This window comes from Elephantulus edwardii, unplaced genomic scaffold (genome assembly GCF_000299155.1).
Source record: "Elephantulus edwardii isolate Elephantulus edwardi_28Jun2011 unplaced genomic scaffold, EleEdw1.0 scaffold00014, whole genome shotgun sequence".
Lineage (NCBI taxonomy): Eukaryota > Metazoa > Chordata > Mammalia > Macroscelidea > Macroscelididae > Elephantulus > Elephantulus edwardii.
In genome coordinates this window covers 8,662,868-8,684,011 of record NW_006399764.1, presented here as the reverse complement: position 1 = coordinate 8,684,011, position 21,144 = coordinate 8,662,868, and the positions used below count along the sequence as shown (strand labels likewise).

The following is a 21,144-nucleotide window of genomic DNA, read 5'->3' as shown; positions in this document are numbered from 1 at the left end:
TGCTGAACATCGTCGAGTCGAGCATGACTCATAGTGACCCTATGAACAAAAGGCCTGAAGCCTTCCTGTAACTATCGTCATTTATCAAAGTTCACTGAGACTCCAGAGGCATGTTGTTTAGGAAGTGGACGCCACTCCCGCTACGCTAAAAATTTATATACTGGTGGAAAGACATACTTTAACTAAAACTCATAAGTAACAAATTCAGCTAAATATATTGTGTAGGATATAAGCCCTTTCCTGATTCGCTCAAAGCTGCTTCTCCACAACTCCTTAGTAAGCTATCCTTTCCACTAGAAGAATAATGCTAGAATATGTGAAATGTCGTAATATATCGCAAAAATGTTTTTTATTGGTTTGGTTTTTGTTTGTTTTTTTTTTTACATTTAAAAATAAAGAACACATCAAAGATTCCCAATCTCGGAAGCATTACTCCTGAGTATGGAGAGGAATTCTATTCCTATCCCACAACAAATGGAAAAGCAAAGCGGAAGCCAAGGGTCCTTTCAGCTTTTGAGAAATGTCAGCAGTCAATCTAACACATTACATTTTATCTACCTCAACAGCCTAGTGTAGGCAGCCAGTTGCAGCTATTTACTTGGCAAGTAAACTGGTGTGAGTAGAACCGTTTGGGACTAGCAGTTAGAAAGGGCTAGAAACTCAGAGTCCACCAATAGGGCATAAAAATGAGGGGTTCCTGGAAGGACATACGCTTAGAGAAATGCATGTGACCAATATGGTTTACAGGGATTAGAAATGAAGGTCTCTTTGCTTTACAATCAATACGGTAGAAGTTAAAATTTCTCAGGGGATAAAAAAAAATTACTTTATATATGCATGCTTATTTGAGACATAACCTACCACTTTACCTTTCCTATTTACAATATGTAAATTATACATAATTACCAGCTAACAGTTGAATAACAATACTGTAGGGATTCTTTCCCCACCCTCCTTCTCCATTTAGGGTAAAGGGAACAAATTTGTTCTGAAATCTAACAAAACAGGGACATGAAAGGAAATACATCTCTTTAGCTCTTCTGTCAATCTGCTGTACTGAGGTAACCTGGGGTTGCTGTGATGCTAAACCTTGTGATGTCGGGTGTCAAATGCCAGAATGGTTACCCATGGTGGGCAGTGTTTGGTGGAGCTCCCACTTTAAGACAGGTTTGGAAGCAGGAGGGGCATCTATCTCATCTCCTAAACCACATGCCTCTTGAAACTCTGTGAACTTTGAGAAATGACGATAGTTATAGAAAGTCTTCAGGTCTGTTGTTCATAGGGTTGCTATGAGTCGTGCTCGACTCGACGGCAATCAACAAGTTATCTAGTAGTTCCTACTGAATAACCCATTGTACTTACCTGTCTCATTGAGAACACATTATATTTGCAGTGAAATGACCCTATATGAGCTGTCCCCCTAAACCAAGGGTCCTCAAACAGGTCTGTGCATCAGAATAACCTGGGGAGCTTGGTGGAACATCTACTTCCAGAATTTTATTAAATGAATGTGGAGTGCAGTCCAAGAATCTGCCTTTGCAGCAAGGTATCAGGAAGACCCTGATGTTGCAGGTGCATCTCTCCCCCTAGGTGAGAACATGGACTTCTCTGTGAAGTGCCAAGCTTACCTGGAGCCCACACACCAGGCAAGGACTGTCACTGAGAGACAGGCTTTCTGACCACAGGGCAAATCTATTTTCACTTCACCAAATTCCCATTTAAAAAGTGTAACAGATAAAGGAGAAAACCAAAGTGCACAGGTGCTACTTAAAAAACCCACTCTGCGCAGATCACTACCCCTGGACTTACTGCTGAACTCCTCTGTCCATAAACTGACTGTGACAGAGTGTGTATGAGAAATTAAAACATATATGGCAGGGTCCCACATTCTCTTTTCTTAGGACTCTAGGGGTTGTGATGCCTGCAAGATCAATTAGCAGGCCAGCAGTGCTGCTTCGGATCTCATTCAAATCATGCAAACTGCCGCTTAAACAAAAAACCTGGCTTCTGGAACTAAAAAGCTGGACTCTGTGGTTATTTCACTGGTTTCTTTAAAAGACACTTCCAGGTATAATATAGTGTATACCCAGTAGCATGATGATTATTAAAAAGAGAGAGAAGAGGAAGGCAAGAGGAACAAAGAGACAAAGGGGAAAACAATGGAAAAACTTAAATGACTTCCTTTTTTAAAATCCCACAAATTTGTAACATAGCTGCCGGAGTATATGGCTCTACAGGTGAAGTATATTCCACTTTGCCACGCTCCTCTATACTCTAAATGCTTTACAATGTACTTTTATTGCTTTTATAATCAACCATATATCTGTACACATCATTTTTAGAATTCATATTCAAATCTATAATGTTAGCTTTCCTTAACATTAGCTGAAGGCGTCTCTTAAAAGCACAGTTTTTAATAAGCATGTTAAGTCTTCACACTTCAGTTCTGTTAAAAGTGACATGAGGCATAAAGTAACTTTTTTAACATTCACAATTCCCCGTTCTTACACATGCCTAGACATCACAGCGTGGACCTGGGAGACAGCCTTCACAGCAATTATCAGACCAGAGAGAGTGCAGTCATTCCTTGGACAACCGGCTGCTATTCCTGCATTAAACTCTATTTTTTTTTTAATAAAAGTAAGATTGTTTATTGCTATTTCATAAGGAAGATGGGGGCTATTTTCATGCAGTGGCTTGAAAATGAAGATTATAGCATCTGTAAATTTATTACAAGCCATGAAACAGGCTTTAAGCCTGCACCTTCAGGGTCGAAATGACTCCGACTCGCTCACTACACGCTGTAATCTATTTTTGTACATGCATATTTATGAACAATTCCAGGAGAAAACTGCATTTTCTAGCCCACATATACCTTTGATGTGTTCTGGAGGCAAGACTGCTTTATCGGACAGTCATGTATTTCACCAGCTGCAGGTGGAGAGCGTGAAGGACTATCCCGAACGGCTGCCTACTTACCAGTCACCTGGTCAACAAGAATACGGGAAGTAATGATGCGTCCATACTGGGAAAAAAGCTGTTCCAATTCCTTCTGGGTCATTGTCTTCGGAAGTCCACTGACATATAAATTTGCATCTCTGATAGAAGCTGAACTTGGGCGAGCATAGGAAACCTGGAAAACAGAATACGAATTATACCCAGATGCACTCAGCCACCTTCATTCAGAAGCCAACAGGCTGCCTGAGTTAACAATTTTTTCTTAAGTCACTGAAGTTTAAAAAGCAAGGTTGGCTCTGACTTGTTTTGGGTAAAACTGAAAGTAAATGGAAATGGAACCCTGAGTGGGAAGGGGAAACTACATACTCCTCCAAGAGCCCAAGTTCTCAGCACAGATCAGCGGTACAGGCAGCATAATCTACTCTGGCGTTGGGTCATTTTCAGTGAGACCAAGTACCAGATTTAGGGACCCCGACTCAATCATGGTAAACTTTCTGTTGCCAGTTTCCTGGTGTCAGGAACGGTGACCCCACACCAGTGGAGGGTTTTTTGGTTGTTGTTTTTAGATTTTAATGTATTCATTCATTGTTACACATTTCTCTTCCTGTCCCCTCTACCCTCAGTTTGCTTTTTTCTTCACGAAAAAAGTTCTTTCATTGTTCTAGTCGTGTGTGTCTGTCCATCCCCCCTCCCACTCCACCCACTTTACTATGCAACTCTTATTCTGGACTCCATACCTGTAATACCTATATTCCTTTTATATAGTTCTCTCCCTCATCTGTTTCAATGCCATGAACATTATTTTATCTCCTCTTTTCTTAGTCTCCCCTCAACCCCTATCAGTCCTGTTCTGTAACAGTAGCATTATGCAGTATTTGTCTTTTTGTGACAGATATTTCACTCAGCATAATGTTCTCCATGGTCCCTATTTTGTATAATATTTCATGGGTTCTTTCTTTTTCAGTGCTGCATAATATTCAGTGGAATATTTGTTGGCATTTTTAGGAGCATATTGCCAGGTTTTTTAAGTGTAATGAGTCCACATCAGATACATTTCTGAGACTTTTCTTTCCAACTCTTCCCTCTTTGTTGTTGTTAAGTGTTGGCAAGTTGTGGTGTTAAGGGTTTATTGTTCAAAATGGCTTTCCAAGCCATTGACTGTGACATGTGGATGGGTGAGAATATGCAAATAGGGTGTGCTGGCCTATCGACAAGGGGACTGATTAATCTCTCCACTAAACTCAGCATATGAAGCAACAGCATTTGAACATCTCACCACCAGCAAAGCAGCAGCAGAGAATGTCGGGTCAGAGACTCTCGCACTATCAGATCTCCAGGTGATCAGCAGCCACCACAGAAGAGGATCAGAAAGCTGACATGAGACAGAGCTGACCCTGGGATGCCACCCCGCAGAGCCAGAGCGAGAAGCCTTTGCCCAGGTTTGTTGGAAGACTGGAGGTAAGGCCATAATGGCCAGGACTAAGAGCTTTTACAACACTGGTCTAAAAGCATGAGGCTGAAGGGCCCTAGAAACTGTATCCTGTTGACAACGGAAATTGTACTAACGTCTCCAATAAACTCGTGAGGATGCTTCTGTGTACTCTGTGAGTTACTGCCGTCAATATCAGACCCAGAAGAGCAGTAAGATAAGTGTTAGAGTTAGTAGAGAGGTGTGTGGGAGCAAGGGGGACATGCCCGACCCATGAAAACAGGTTTTGCGCTGTGGATGACGACGACAGGGCGAGTTCCCCCTTGTGGAGTCAGCGGAGGTCAGATCTGGCCATCCTCATGCCATCTTTGTTTTTCCACGAGTCCACTAGAGCATGGCAACCACATGATCAACAGATCCCAACCCCGCCCTGTGTTCCTGATCTCTGAGATGCTCCAGGCCAGCACTGCAGTCACGATGTCAGTCCATCTCACTGAGTCATGACCTCTGTTCTGCGAACCCTCTACCTTTCTAGCATGTCTTTTCCCAAAGACTGGCCTGAGAACATGCCCTAAGTATGTGAGACTAATCTGCAACATCTTTGCTTACAAGCAGCATCCTGGTTGCATGTCCTCCAAGACAGATTGTTTTATGACAACAGTATATTCAATATCGTTTCCCAACTCTGTAATTCAAAGGCATCAATTCTCATTGTCCAATTTTCATATGCATATGAAGCAACTGGCTTGCATCAAGCTTACCTTAGCCTTTAAACAAACAGCCTTGCAGCACCTTCAAGATGTCCCTGGCAGCAGAATTTCCAATACATTTTTTACTTCTTAACTACTGCTACCATGGGTGTTGACTATAGATACAAGTAAAATCAAATCCTTAACTTTATTTTTATGTTGCCTACTGGTCCAGTGGTACAGATTTTTGTTTATCTGATGTTGAAATAGAATCCACATTCAAGGATATAAATAGTCTTTGCTCTTCTGCAGTATTTCAAGTCTTCATCACTTTCTGCAATTAAGATTGTGTCATCTTCATAAAGCAAGTTGCTGATGAGTGTTCCTCCAATCCTGAGTTCACATTCTTCATCCAGTCCATCTTCTTGAATCCTGGGGAGTGATATTGCTTCTAGAAATGTTACTCTTCTTAAATCTATCCTTTTGATTTATTCCAAGTAATGTTCTGGTTTTCCTAAATCCCCAGAAGTTACATATGTGAATGAGTTCTGTTCCCCTCAATGTCTACTGTCTTGGCTACATGTGCTTTTTAGTCTTGATTTTCAAATAGCCTCAGGTCTTTTTATTGGCATTGCTTGTCATATCATGTACTCTCTTCAATTTCCTATCTTTTCAAATACAGAGTCCAAAGGAAATCTGTGTGTGTTAATTTACAATCACTCTTCATACAATAAACTCCAGAAGACAAAAAAAAAACAAAAAACCAAACCCCTAACCGTATCACTGTAGCCTCAGAGTCTACTAGTCAGTACATACCATGTGACAGATACAGAATATATACGGAGTGACTCCTACAGAGTACAGGCTTACTAGGGCACAGCATTTTAGGGACAGTTCACTATGTCATGTAAAACTTCTCTTTGACAACTTTTGCATAACTTCAACACCTAAGAAATCTCCCTAACCACATTCTCTATAAAGGAAGAATGGTAGCTTACTGGTAAGGAGATGCATGTCCAACCCAAAGGCACATAGTTCGAAACCACCACCTGCTCTGTGTAACAAGTATAAGCAGTCCCTTTCTGTGGCATTTTCTGCTTCTGGAAACTTGCTACGGGGTCAGCTATGGATCAGTTCTGAATTCAATGGGACATGCCATCATCATCATCTAGACTAGTCAACTGGAAGGACAAACTATTACAGACCTCATCTTCAAGATCACTGCAGTAAGTCAGCATGGCTGATGGGTTTAATGCTGGGTTTGGTTATGCAATGGTTGACACCAATCTATAATATAGGTCCCTGCTTTTACCAAAACCAAAATCTAATTTACACTAGTATTTAAACACCTTTTGGTGATAAGATACATTTTTCTCTGCTCTAAATTATGCCTCCAGCTGCCTGCATGAGCATTATTGTCATTCCTTTCAAAAAATTATTAAAAAATAAGCCATATTAGCCAAATATCTTGCTATCTTTTTACCTTTGTCTTAATAATGTTCCTACTTTATATTTATCCATCTTGCTCATGAACAAATGGAAGAAAAAAAAAACCCAAACAAGAACGTGTTGTTTCAAAGTTGTTATGTAAACATTACATTAGTACTGTCCTGTCTTACAGAGAGATATAACAATTTGAGAAAGTGTTGGGAGAGGTGAGAACCATTCACATATGACTGCTTCTGTCATTCCTAAATATTTAAGGGCAATGACACCTGGAAAACTTAAAAACAAGCAAAAACTAAGGAATAAGAGAAAACCCTAAGTGATACTAAAATCATTCCAACCCAACCTAGAAGAGTGGGACTCTCGTGCACAGACGTAATCAAAAGTCACTGGGACCTGCATATGCATTCAGTGATGTGGACAAATGAGCAATCCAATGCCTTTCTCAGGGTATTCTTCTCAAATTATTTGGGGACGTTAAAATCAACACATCTATACTGAGGTCTGAGATGCCAGTGTTTGCTTCCATGGCTCTCAAGTCAGCTGTTGGTCTACCCTAGATCACAGGACTAAACTGTTGCCCCCAGGAAGAACAGCTTTCTTGTGAGCTTCACAGATGAGAATCTGAATGTTCTCAAAGGAGGCTACTTCCAGTGGCAGGTGAAGCAGGTATTTTCTAGAGTGAACTCAAGCCTGGTGAAAAGTAGAGTTAACAGTGACTGAGCTTCAACAAATTAAATGTAATATGGACTCCATGAAACTCGTTGAACTTGTGCAGTTTAATTCCTCATAACTATACCTTCTTTACTGTTGCTGAAATGTGCTATTGAGCACCTGAGACTCATAACGACCTTATCTATGTACAACAGCCTTATACCCTGCTCTAACCTGTGCCAATCTTTTTGTGTCTGACACACTTACCCCCATTACCCCAATCACTGAATCAATTCATCTCATCGAAGGTATTCCTCTCATATGCTGTCCCTCCACCCTCCCAAGCATAATGTCCCTCTCCAAGGACTAGTCATTCCTTGCACTATGTCCAAAGCAGGTCAGACGAAGCTTCAGAATCCTTGCCTCCACAGTACAGCCTAGTTTCACCCTCCCTAGGACGAACCTGTTTGTTCTCCTAGCAGTCCATGGTATAGTTAACACTCTTCTCCAGCACCACAGCTCAAAGGCATCAATTCTCCTATCATCCCTAGTCACTGTCCAGCTTGCTGATGCATAGCAAGTAACTGCCAAAGACTATAGCCTAGATCAGGTGCACCTTAAACTCTGGAGATGTCTCTGATAGCAGATTTTCCCAATGCCATTTGTCTCTTGATTTCCTGGCTGCTAGTACTATGAGTGTTGATTGTAGAGCCAAGCAAACTAAAGCTGTTAACAACCTCAATCTCTTCACCACCTATCATGATGTTGCCAATCGCCCCAGTGGCATGAATCTTTATTTTCTTGATGTTGAGCTTCAATCTATACTGCAGGCTGTAGTCCTTGATCTTCTACAGTCAACCGCTTCAGGTCTTCCTCAGTTGAAGCAAGCAGGATTATGTCATCTGCATAACGCAGAATGTTGATGAGTTGTCCTCCAATCCTGATGCCATATTTCTCCTCATAGAGCCTAGTCTCCCAGATAATCTGTTTTGCATACAGATTGAAAAGGTATAAAGATAGGACACATCCCTGGTGTACACCCTCTCCAATTTTGAACCATGCAATGTTTTTCTTTGCTCTGTTCTGACGACTGTCTCCTAGGCCAAGTACAGGTTTTGCGTAAACACCCATAACTCATATGTAATGCTTAGTACAATGCCTAAAAAAAGGTGACTATATTGTAAATAGCATCCTATCTGCATATGTAAAAGTCACTAAAGATCAGAACAGTATAGGTGAAAGCAAACCGAATCATTAAAATGCCCCAGAATAATTTACTCATATAGTGGAGTACACAGCTTTGTGCATTTCAGATGAGTGTGGGTAGAATGTTTTTCAAATGTTAGCCTAAAATATACTTAGGAAAATGGATGAAGTTCTAATATAGAAGTCTTGAAAACATACTTGGGTCAGTTATAGTTATCATTTTGGTTTTATAGCGTCCAATCTTCACTCTCATAGCTTCTGGATTTCAAAGAATCTTCAAGAACCATTCACAAGCCTTCTCAAACAATATTTTTCAGTAACTTGGTCAAACAGATTTTCCATTACCAAATGCGAAACATGGGGCATCAGATCATACATAAATTCATGGTGGCAAAAAACAATGTTTATATTAAACTTTGTTTTAGAGGCTAGTGGGACTTCATCATTAATAAAGCATCTTTTAAAAATAGCATTTTATGTCTCACAACAACCCTGTAAAGGAGAATATATATTACCAATTTACAGCTGAAGGAATGAATAAGCACTGATAAAGCAAATAACATGCCTGAGGTTTTACACAATTACTCTTGGTTTCTCTCTCTGATGCAAAACAAGTGATTGCAAAGACCATGGCCTGTATGAGACGCACCTTAGTCTCCAGAGAGACACCATTGCTCTTCAGTACTTTGGAGAGGTCCCTAACAGCAGACTTTCCCACAGCAATGCGCCTTTTAATTTCCTGGCTGCTGGTGCCAAGAGTGTTGACTATGGAGCCAAGCAAACTAAAGCTGGGAACAATCTCAATCTCTTCACCATACATCCTGATGCTGCCAATTGATCCAGTGGTGAGAATCTTTGTCTTCTTGACACTGAGCCTCAATCCATATTGGAAGCTGCAGTCCTTGACCCTCTGCAGCAGGCGCTTCAGGTCCTCCTCAGCTTCAGCAAGCAGGGTTGTGTCATCTGCATAATGCATATTGTTGATAGATCTTCTACCAATCTTGAGCCTACATTTCTCCTCATAGAGCCCAGCCTCCCAGATAATCTGCTGTGCATACAGGTTATACATCAGAGAGTTGGACAATGACCAAGTAGGATAGAAGGAGAATTGATGCCTTTGAGCTGTGGTGCTGGAGAAGAGTATTGAGAATACCATGGACTGCTAGGAAAACAAACAGATTCATCCTGGAAAGGGTTAAACAGGGTGGCTTCTTGGAGGCAAGGATTCTGAGGCTCCGTTTAACATACTTTGGACATGTTGTAAGGAGAGACAGGTCCTTGGAGAGGGACATCATGCTTGGGAGGATGGAGGGACAGCGCAGGAGGGGCAGGTCCTCTATGAGGTGGACTGATTCAGTGACTGGGGTAATAGGGATGGGAGTGTCAGAGACAGTGCGATTGGCACAGGACAGAGCAGAGTTTAGGGCTGTTGTACATAGGGTTGCTATGAGTCGCAAGCAACTCGAAGGCACATAACAAAAAACAACAACTGGTGGTTTCTAGACTCAAACTCAAGATCTTCAGGTTCTTATCTTCTCACCCTGTGTTCTTTCTACAATTAAAACAACAGCAACCATAACCATAAAAAAAAACAACAAACCCTATGGTTGGTTTGTCAGTCCACTTGGTCTGAGAGTTCAGGGATCTGGATTTTAACATTAACACACACACACACTCTGACATAACCGCCCCCCCCCCAAAAACACACACAGTGGAATCAAGTCAGCACGGAAAAAAGAGGATGGTTGTAGGAAATACCATTAAATAAAAATTATTTGTTTCACTTCGTTAATTTTTTAATGTATCTTTTCCTAACAGGAGGTAAAGAGCTACTGGTGGAGATTAACAGGAGAAACTGTACAACATAATTAGGATTCTAAAATTTGCTTTGTTACTTTTTAATTCTTAGAATATAATTAACGAAAGTCCCGCTTCCAGGAAATGCAGCTTTAAGGAAGAGAAACTGTCCTCCCTCCAGACCAAGGTGCCACAAAGCACCTCCCCTTCTTTTGTTTCCTGGGATTATAGAAGATCCCCTTTCCCTGCTTCATCAGAGATGTCACTGTCTTCAACAGGAAGGATCCCTTACAAGAAAAGAGAGAAGAAAAACAATAAACTCTTTCTCCTTTTACCTAAAAGGATTAAAACAGAAAATGCATTTAGATAAAGGATGGAAGAAGGGTTGCAGTGGACAAAGATGTGTACTTTGTAGATAGAAATCTATTTTCCAGGCCAAATGTATTCTGTATTATCTGACGCTCTTCAGTAACCTATGTCCCTTCTGATTTCAGCATCAGCCTGGAACCTCTGGCTGGCAGAAAGCTAACACGAAGTACCACCCTCAGCCTCTAGGGGGTAGGCCTATTTTCATGGCTCCTCCAGACTCTTGAAAAAGACTCAAGAAAGACTTTGCTTTATGGAATACTGTGTATTAGAAATACTTCAATATAATCAATTTCCAGTATACTTTCCAGTGGGGTCAAAACAGCGGCTCCCTTCCCCACGTGCAAGCTGGTTTCCAGTCTACATTCACAGGATTAATAGCTGGATCCGGATTTTAAACGTTCACTGCCATTTAAACAGGTGAATATTTAATGGCTGAGGAGCAAGGTTATGAAATGTCAAAACTACTAAGCGAAGGATCTAATTTAAGAGGCAGCTAGAGAGTCTGCAATTTAAATATTTAAAGATGATACACAGAGTACAACACTCAACACTGATCTACTCCAGAGACGGCAATTTAAAACTCAAGTCTATTCTGAAATTTCTCACAACCCTGTAAGTGACATAATAAACAAAGACAAGTAATCCTGTGATTACTTGATGGGAGAGGAGGTAGCTAGATGGAATCAAAAGAAACGCTCCAGCCAATGGTTCCTGAAATTGTTCTTCATAAATTAGACTGGACAAAACAGAGATAAAAATAGATTTATCAAAGTAATTAGGTCTTGAAAATGGAATAGCTTGAAATGTGGTCTATTTCTTGTCATGAAGAACTCATTTCTTCATCAGCTGAGCTAAAAATACTTGTATCTTAAACATGGGAAGAAGAGTGACACATATACTAAGAATGGGCTATCAAACACAAGTTAATCAAAATATACAGAACTGAAATGAACAAAACCATCTTACGGATAAGAATGGACACTTTAAAGAGGATATGCACATACAAAAGCTTAAAATTCCAGTACATCCCGTTAAGTGGAGTTGAGCTAAATGCTCTGTCCAAAAATACAAACGTTGTCGCTTCTCTCTGATTCGGCAGAAAGATCAGTGGGAGTGGGCTTAAACATCAACAGATTAAAGTGGTAAGTCCATAAATGAACTAAGTAACTCCTTGTTCAAACTAAGCACATTTGAAAAATCACCCACTGACAGAATCACCACTGTACAACTTTTATCACTTGCCAATTACTCACCTAGGACTATAAACATTAAAATTAAATAGGTGCTACTTCAATTCATTTCTTAAAAGCTCCATTCGGTCTCTCCAGTTGAAAAGAGTGGACTAGGTCACAGGTAAGCCTATTTAAACAGAGAGTTAATTGCTGTTGAAAAAAAAAATGGAGCCATGATGGGACTGTTTGAAAAATGGCACTATCACTAAATAAAGGTTAGTGCTGAATCTGGCAGGAAGTTGCAAAGGTCCTGAAACAACATCAAGTCTTTGAAGGCTATTGGTGGATTAGACTCTCTAAAAGAGCTCAGATGTGATGTATTCAGAAGGATGTGATCAGTAGTCACAATTCAGGTAGCTGACCTCAAAATTCAACCTAAAGAGTACTATACTTTGATCTACTTTTAAATAAAAACCTTACCAGGATCCAGTCTCCAACACAGATCAAGACATGAATATCATAGTCCAAGATTAAGTTTTGCATTAGGAGATAAATTTCACAATGGGTTGTAATTAAGTAAGCCCAGAGAACAAAGTATGTGGACGTAAATCCATGAGGAATTAAGATTAGCTCCAGCAAAGGTGTTAAGAGTTGAATATCCACATGCTTAGCTAAAAGTAGTAATCACATCTAACAAGGTGGCTTTGAAAAGGTATTAGAGATTAAGGTCTATAACCTTTAATTGGCATTTCAAGATAAAGAATTTCGAAAACTACATCAGTGCAAAATACATATATAACAGCAAATTTCATTTAGACCAGCTTTGATGAATACTTAAAAACTACATAAACACTGTTCTAATTCAAGCACGAAATCCATGATACCAGAAAATACATATGATCGTGTTATTCTCTGCTTAAAACCCAGCCAGGACTCCTGATGTTTGAATAGCAATTTTAAACTTCCGAGTCCTTTTTGCTCAGGATACAGGCTAGTTTTTCTATGTAAATAAATCCACCTTAGGAGTTTGCCAAAGCTTCCAGCATTCACTTTTGTGTTTATATAAGCTGTTCTTTTTAATGAATCTAAACTGTAGTCAATGCAGACAAAGGTAAAACTACTCGCTGACGTGGATTTTCACCAGCCCCCTTCAATCTGGTCCTGTTAGTCACCTCTCACTCCTACCCACACTTCATTGTCTTAAAATAATTCCTGAACCAAGATGCATTCAACTCAAAGTCCTATTTTTAAAGCCAAATATTATCCACGTATATTCCTAGAAAAATCAATGATCACATGGTGCTAGTATAGGACAGATGAGGGCAAATATGGGAAGTCCCACAATATTGGATGTTCTAGTTTCTAAACTGGGTGTTAACCGGTATTTGTAACACACGGTACCAAAACAGTTTAAAACAAAGTAAAAAAAAAAAAAAAAGTATTCAACTGTTTCCTACCTTGTGGCTGTCTTTAATGTCTAAAAGTGAAAAAGAGATATCTTCACCCTATTTTACACATCCCCTAAGGTCTACTTCACATTAATTGTATTAGAGATCATTTAAAACCCTACACTAATTTGAGAACTTATTTTCTGTAACAGCACCTAAAATGTTAGAGAGGTCACAATCATCTTTGCAAAAGACCGAAAATATATGCCGACTAAGCAGAAGATTCCATTAAAACTAATAAAGTTTTCTTTCAGCTGGAGATCCAAGTAACACTCTTTTTGATAGTTTATTTTGTTGAAAGGAAGAAAACACACACACACACCTTTTTTTGGGAGGAAGGGCAATAAATCTTGTCCAAGGATGCATAGCTGAACAGTGCCCTTATGAACAGGGACCAAAGATGTCCACTAACATCACTCCTGTTCAATGCTGTATTGGAAGCTCTAGCTAGGTCAGTAAGACAAGAGAATGACATAAAAGGCATCCAAATTGGCAAAGACGTGGTGAAACTGTCATAATATGCAGGTGCCATGGTAGTGACACAGAAAATTCCAAAGATTCAACCAAAAACCTGTTAGACCTAATAGACCAATTTAGTACAGTGGCAGGATATATGATCAAAATGTGAAAATCAGTTCTATTTCTCAGCAACAATGAAAACATACAAAAGGAAACGAAAAAAGCAATAACCATTTACAATCACAACAAAGGCATAAAATAGAGAATATTTAAATCAGCCCATCAACCTACAGTCAACTGTTTTTTTTTAGCAAGGTGACAAACCCCATTAAATGGGGAAATAGCAGCCTCTTTCAACAAATGATGCTGACAAAATTGGACAGCTACCTGCCGAAATCTGACACAGGATCCATATCTAACACCATACACAAAACCAATTCAAAGTGGATCAGAGACCTAGGCGCAAAACTCAAAACCATAAAGAGATCATAAGAGACAAAATAGGAACAAAATTAGAAGCTGGTCTAAATCATAAATAGGTTTGTGAGCACAGCCAAAAATGTGCAACTTGGAGCAGAGAACATCAACAAATGGGACTTTCTTAAAATCAAATTCTTGTGTGCATCAAAAACTTTCTCCTGTAGAGTGAAAAAACACCCCCAAAATCCTTTATTGATTTAAAAAAACAAAAAACAAAACCCAAAACAAAACAAAAACCCAACCCAAAACTCAACATCTGGCAGCAGCATTTCAGATAAGGGTCTTATAACGTTTAATTTGATAAAGGTCGATAGTTGTAGAGGGGCTTCAAGCCTTTTGTTCGCTATGAGTTGTGCTCATCTTGAAGACTTAACAACAACACAACAACCACCCATTTAAAGACTACCACAAGGCCTCCACAAGAAAAAGATTGACAACCCAACCATTGAAATGGACAAAACACATGAAAAAACTCTTCAGAAAGTAGGGCATTCAGATGGTCAAGCACACACATGAAGAAATGTTCCAAAATCACTAGCAATGAGAAAGGTGCAGGTCAAATTGAGATACCGCCTCACCTGGGGAGCAAAGTTTAACTAAACAGCAAACAATAAATGCTGCGGAGGATGCAGTGAGATTGGAACACTTGTGTACTGCCTCTGAGATTAGAAAATGATACCGTCACTATGGAAGACAGTATGGCATTTCCTCAAAAAGCTGCACACAGAAATCCCCTAAGGTGTAGCTATTTCACTACTAGGAAGATAACACAAGGAGATTTGAACTGAGGCACAAATACACGTTTGTACATCTATGTTCACAGAGGTATTATTCACAAAAGAAAGAAAATGGAAACAGCCCAAATGCCCATTAACAAATGGATTTAGAAATTGCGATACATTCACACAAAATTTTGTAAAATACTATACAGCTTGAGAGAGACCAGACAGCATTATACTTAGTGAAATAGATCCGTCACATAGGGACAACTACTGTGGAAGACCACAACTGTGAAAATATGACGACTGAGGAAGATGTGTAAATGTTCAGAAGGGGAGGGGGGGAAATCACTGGGCTAGCAGAGGTTAGTGGGGTGAAGGGGATGAAATAATGGAAAAGGTTCAGTGGGGACTTGGAAAGACAGGGTGATAATGGGTAAATAAAGTGTATGAATGCTTGTGTAAAACAAAAAGGACATGTACAAAACACAATGCATATCAATGATTATATCAATACACCATTTAAAATAAAAAAAGAATTGGTGTCTTAATGCTTCATCAAAGAGCTCTCCATTACTGCACTGGCTTCGACACACGTCTCTGAAATTACCGAATTTTTTAAAAATCAAAATCAATTACTGAAAACATAAAACAGACATTTTACAAAGAGATTTCAGAAGACAAAGGCAAGATAACAAGCAGCTTAGCTTTGCCAACTAAAATATTTGTCTACTCTGAAAAACCCATTAATACAAGTCTTCCTAAGAAGTATCTGTATATTTTCTCTCAGTAATGCCGGAGACTTATCTGAGGTATGTCTTGGAAAAATCTGTAATGATTTATAGAGCTAAAAAGGAAAAAGTACGAATCCCAAGTTCCAATTAAGCTACAGCACATCTAGATTAGTCTGAATCATTTTGATACTTAAAATGTCAACCTATTATTTTTTACAGTACACATCTCTTTTTCATAACAAGAAAAAACATCTTGTTCTTTTTATACTAGAGAGACTTTCCAGTCTTACACAATTTTCAAACTGTAAAAGTGTCTTTTAGTAAATTCAAGGTAGTTGATTCTTGGATTGAATATAAACATGATCAAGTGATGTCTTTAGAATAAATAATCACATGTAGCACATTAAAGCCAATAACAAAACTACTGAAGAGGCCACAGAAAAACAAAGTATGCTATAATAAGACTTTCATTAACCAACTAATCATGAAATGAAGCCATACAAATCAAGATTTCCCTTTTCCCCACATCTTATACTTAGCCTCTGAAAAGCTACATTGAGTAGTTTACTAAATGCTACCAAAACAGTTTCATACATGTGCATCGATTAAATAAGGCTGTCCTGACAAGACTTCTTTGTTATTCAAGTATCATAGATGGCAGATATAGGACTCTCCCAAAAGCCTAGCTTTTAGCTTTCTATTGTCTCTACTTGGTCACAGCACACAGATGGTTCAGCAAAGTATTAACATACTGGCAAAGAAAAAATAAATAGGGGTTACATGGTAAAGATATTGTTAAGACAAAACTTGGGAGAGTAAACAAATGCCTTCCAGAATACTACATAGACCTGCACATAATGAATGTGTTAAAAAAAAAAAATTAAGCACATGTTAAGTAACAGTAAGGAGTGAGCAGTGAGGGAGCTGGGCGATTGAAATAAAATCCAACAGGGGTGATGGATAAGTCAGTCATTCTAAGCTCTAAGCAGTATCACAAGGAAAGTCCATTGTCCACTTCCAATTTCATAACTATGTTTAACGCATTAAAATTTTATGGAATAATTAGACAAAAGTGGCATGAGCGTTAAAAAACAAAAACAAAACCTGCTGGTGAAAGCTTCATCTATAACCACCAAGGATTCCATTTCTACTTACTGAAGAAGGAAATTTTCAGTAGTAGTTAAACTGATCTGCTTATTTTAACATCAGAAATAAGAGAAGGCTATTTGTTTATATAATCATCAGGAATACTAAGTAACATCAATGGGCAAGCATGAAATAATTTAGTTCTAGGTCAAAAAGTTTGTTAAATATGAAAAATAACAAAGCTAGGAGTTGGCTGTGATGTGACAGTACATAACAACATTACTAATCGAGGTGCAATCACCACAGAGCACACTGCAAAGGCTTCAATGAAATGACAGCTAGATACTAATACATGAACCCAAGTGCTTTTGAAGTTAAAGAAAGCCTAAGACATGGAATCACAGAGAGCTGGATATACGCCTGGCTTCACCTGTGATAGCACTTGGAAATAATGTTCTTAGGCCCATATGAAGTCATGATATTCCTTTATGAGGAATGAGTATAATGATAATATTTACCTGAAGGGAACCTTACGAGAATGAAATGATCCTCTTAAAAATAAGAGCATCTAACTACAGAACCATAGTAATACATACAATAAATTATATATTTTATATATAATGCTAAAACACAGTAACGGTTTAATCACAATACTATAAACACACATGTGCACCAGAAACAGCTAAACTCACTGTTGATGAATCAATTCTGACTCATGGCAACCCCACACACTACAAGTGCCAGACTGCCCCCCAGGACTTCCCGACTCTGACTCTTCTGGAAGAGCATTCACACCTTCCTTCCCTGGAACTACTGGGTGAGTTTGAACCAGCAACGTTTTAGATCAGCTGTCCAACATAAACCATTTGCACTCCTCAGTAACTATCTCCTAATGCTATGGATCGGTATTACAGGTAACATCTGCATAGTTACTGTGTACCAGGCAGTGTTTGGGGTATGTTATGGTCATCTGATCTGAAAATTAATTCTATAAACAGCATGTAATCGACAACATACAGAAGAAAAATCTCATATACAGCTATTCTCTTTGAGGTCTGGTAAGAAGACAGAGAAGAGTTAACAAATGGAATATATATGCATTTTTAAAAAATGTTATATAATTTGATAACTTCACATATATCATGTTTCACACTATCCTTCATATACACTGTTTCATACAATTGTTGCCATTATGTTTTTTTTTAATTAATCATCACTGAACATGCCCACCACTACCTTGTCTTTGCAGATTCCTGCCTCATCTTTCCCATTTCCTTTACCCACATCTCCCTCCACCTATCAAACTGTGTATCCTTTGACTTGCCCCTGCCCATCCTCATCCTTCTGCTCCCACCCTTTCCACCTTGGATCCTTGCACACGTTTTACTAGTTATCGATTTAGTTAGTAGCCAGTAACTGTGGTGCCCAGGCAGATCCACTAATGCATTCAACAACAATCTAAACCCCCTGTCACTCAATGGTTCCAAATCACAGCTCCCCTGGGCTTCTGAGGCTGTGAATCTTAACACGATGAGGCTCCCAACTTTCTCTTGTGGAGTCGCTGATGGATTTGAACTACTAACCTTTGCTTAGCAACTTACACATGAGAAAGATTTCAGAGGGGGACAGAAGCATTGCTGGTGGTACAGTGGTAAAGAACTGGCCTGCACCTCAAAGTGCTGATGGTCTGGACCCACTGGCCACTCAGGCGAGGAATGATGTGGCCATCTATCTACTTTCCTAAAGACTTCCACTCAGCCGCTGTCAAGTCGCTTCCAAGTCACAGCAGCAGTGCAGAAGTGCCTCAGAGGGTCTCCACGGTATCACATCTTTAGGGAAGCAGATTGCTACAGCATCTTCCCAAAGAGCAGCTGATGGATTCCAACTGCTAACCCATTGGTTGGCAGTCCAAAACTCCACCTACTACACCAGGAGGGCTCTTGTGCAAAGATGACAGCACAGCAAACCTCTCCTACAAGGTCACTGCCAGTAGGAACTGCTTGTATGGCAATGATTTGGGGGTTTGTTTGATGTAAGATTCTCAGTTCATGTCAATGCATATCTTCAATTCTGTTAAAGCAGCAGATGGCCTTGTTAACAACACTGCAATTCACACACACTTTTTCTTTTATTGGGTTTTAAGCTCCTGAAGGGTTGAAATGAAATCTTCTATGTAAGCCTATCCCATCGTCCTGCCCACCAGTGGGCACTCCACCTCCTGTTGAATGAATACACTCCGCACTCATGCAGGAGTGATCCCTGAAATACCACGTGGGGGAGACCATTAGGAGTTATGACACCTGCCTTAAGAACTGCCTTGTCTGGACCACTGGAAACAATACAGGTTGAAGCTGCTTGTAGAAAAACAGGTGCACTCTTCCAATACATGGGAAACCATTGTCTAACAATGCCCTACAAGTTCCTTCAAGACTCTGAACTGCCCCCCAAAACTGACCAACAGAAGCTAAGTGTCACAACTTTACCTTCAAAAACATAGAAAATATTATTTAATATCTTAGTACTGAGTATGTCTAAGGCATTGTGATCAGATTAAAATCCAGAGTTAGAGAGTTAAACCTAAGAAACACCATATACTTGTTGTTGTTGTGTACTGTGAAGACCCATAACTGACCCTCCAGAGGATTTTCAGAGGCAGTTAACTGAGTAAGAGGAGACTGCCCATCCTTCTCCTACACAATCAGGTGCAAATAAACTGGGGTTGTTTAAGAACAAGCATTATTTAGCCCTGACATACTGTAAGGAAGAGTCTTCTCAAGCTAATTTTAGGGGTGTAAACTTATACATCCTACAGCTTTCACACTCCATCATCTAAGGTCGCAGAGTAAGAAGAATGTAAAAGGGATGGATGACAGATACATAATGATGGACATTATGTAGGAAATTTCACATAAGGGAGTAATAGTTAGATCTTCCTGGCATTCAGGGGAAGAAAAAGGAGCCAACAAGTTCTCTACCAACCTTTCATTCTATCACATCTTGAGTGTACAGGACACCCACCAGGAAGTGATACAATGCTGCCTGATATGAATCTAATCACCCACTCACGTTTAATCATGGTTGGGTTTGTGCCCTCCCTGCCCCCGGCAAAAAAATTAAAAAAATAAATAAATAAATAAAAAACCAACCCCAAAACCAACACACACACACACACACACATATATTAAAAACCCTCTATTATATTTCAATTTTAATTTCACTAAATTTTAAGTCTGTCCCTATTTCAGAATACAGAAGTAGGTCCCACTGCTCCTTGTTAGCCAATGCAGTGTTGCTGCACTGTAAACAAAGACATGGGCTCCAACAGTTATTGACCCTGTGCACAATGGGCTCCTATGGTAGTGATTCAGAGTTTTCACTGCCTTATTTTTCAGAAGTAGATCTCCAAGTCTTTCTTCTAAGTTTGTTTTAATGCAGAAGCTTCTTGGAAGCCTGCTGAGCATCTCAGAAAATACACAAGCCTACACGGACAGATCCTATCTAGGAATCGAACCCAGGTCTCCTGCAAGGAAGACAAGAACTCGAACACGGAATCACCACTGCTTATCAGCAACAAACACCTTCTAATTCTGAAATTACAACTAAAAAGAGCAGTATTCTGTCCGGTGCTTGAAAGATAAAACACCTTGTGTGCTCAAGGAGTAAACCATCAAATAAGAGAAAGGCAATATGGAAGAGAAAAGCATTTCCATAACCAAATTAAACTTAGTAAAATGATGAGAGTCTTAGGGTCACAGACAGACCATGACCCAAACACAGAACCAGATTTGCACATTCAAGGATGGGCTGAGCCAGAACAAAGAGTTTTGCAGAACACAAGTCACTTTGAACAGTGAAGTAGGGGCAGATTGTTGAGTCTTTAAATGTCAAGCTAAAGTTGCTATGAGCGGGGAAACTGGTGGACTAAACATCAGGAGGCCCAGTGACACAGCTGTTAAAGCACTTTGCTGAGGTCCAAAAATATTCTGTGATTAGAATCCACGTGTTGCCAGGGAAGATGTGGCAGTATGTTTCCCAAAAGACTACAGTCCTTTCAATTCTTTGTTCTCTTCTGCCCTGTACTGTCCTTCTGAGCTGGGATCAAGCAGAGGGCAGGGGAGTTGGCTTTTGACTTATCATCCAACAGAATGGTTCAGTGCTCAGCTGTTCACCAAATAATCACCACGTCAAACCCATAAACCAATCGCTCTGCAGGAGAAAGACATGACAGTCAGTCTCATCAGCCCAAGTGGACAGCTCTGCTATGTCCTAGACGGTCAGCCCATGAGGGCAGCTCTGATGTGTCCTAGATGGTCAGCCCATGCGGGCAGCTCTGCTGTGTCCTCAACAGTCAGCCCAAGAGGGTGACTGCTCTTTCCTAGACGTTTAGTCTGTTAGGACAGCTCTGCCGTGTCCTAGACGGTCAGCCCATGAGGGCGGCTCTGATGTGTCCAAGACGGTCAGTTCATGAGGGCAGCTCTGATGTGTCCTAGACGGTCAG

The 21,144-nt window shown here is 39.8% G+C and overlaps 1 protein-coding gene across 5 annotated transcripts in view; it reads right to left on the bottom strand.

Annotated features, from left to right (window-relative positions):
• The window catches only part of ELAVL2 (ELAV like neuron-specific RNA binding protein 2), a 198,522-nt gene that overhangs the window by 15,231 nt on the left and 162,147 nt on the right, over positions 1 to 21,144 (bottom strand). For all 5 annotated transcript variants that reach the window (XM_006881265.1, XM_006881263.1, XM_006881264.1 and 2 more), the window contains one exon: positions 2,980 to 3,133. In XM_006881265.1, the coding sequence (XP_006881327.1) occupies positions 2,980 to 3,133 (154 nt within the window). The remainder of the gene's footprint in view (positions 1 to 2,979; positions 3,134 to 21,144) is intronic.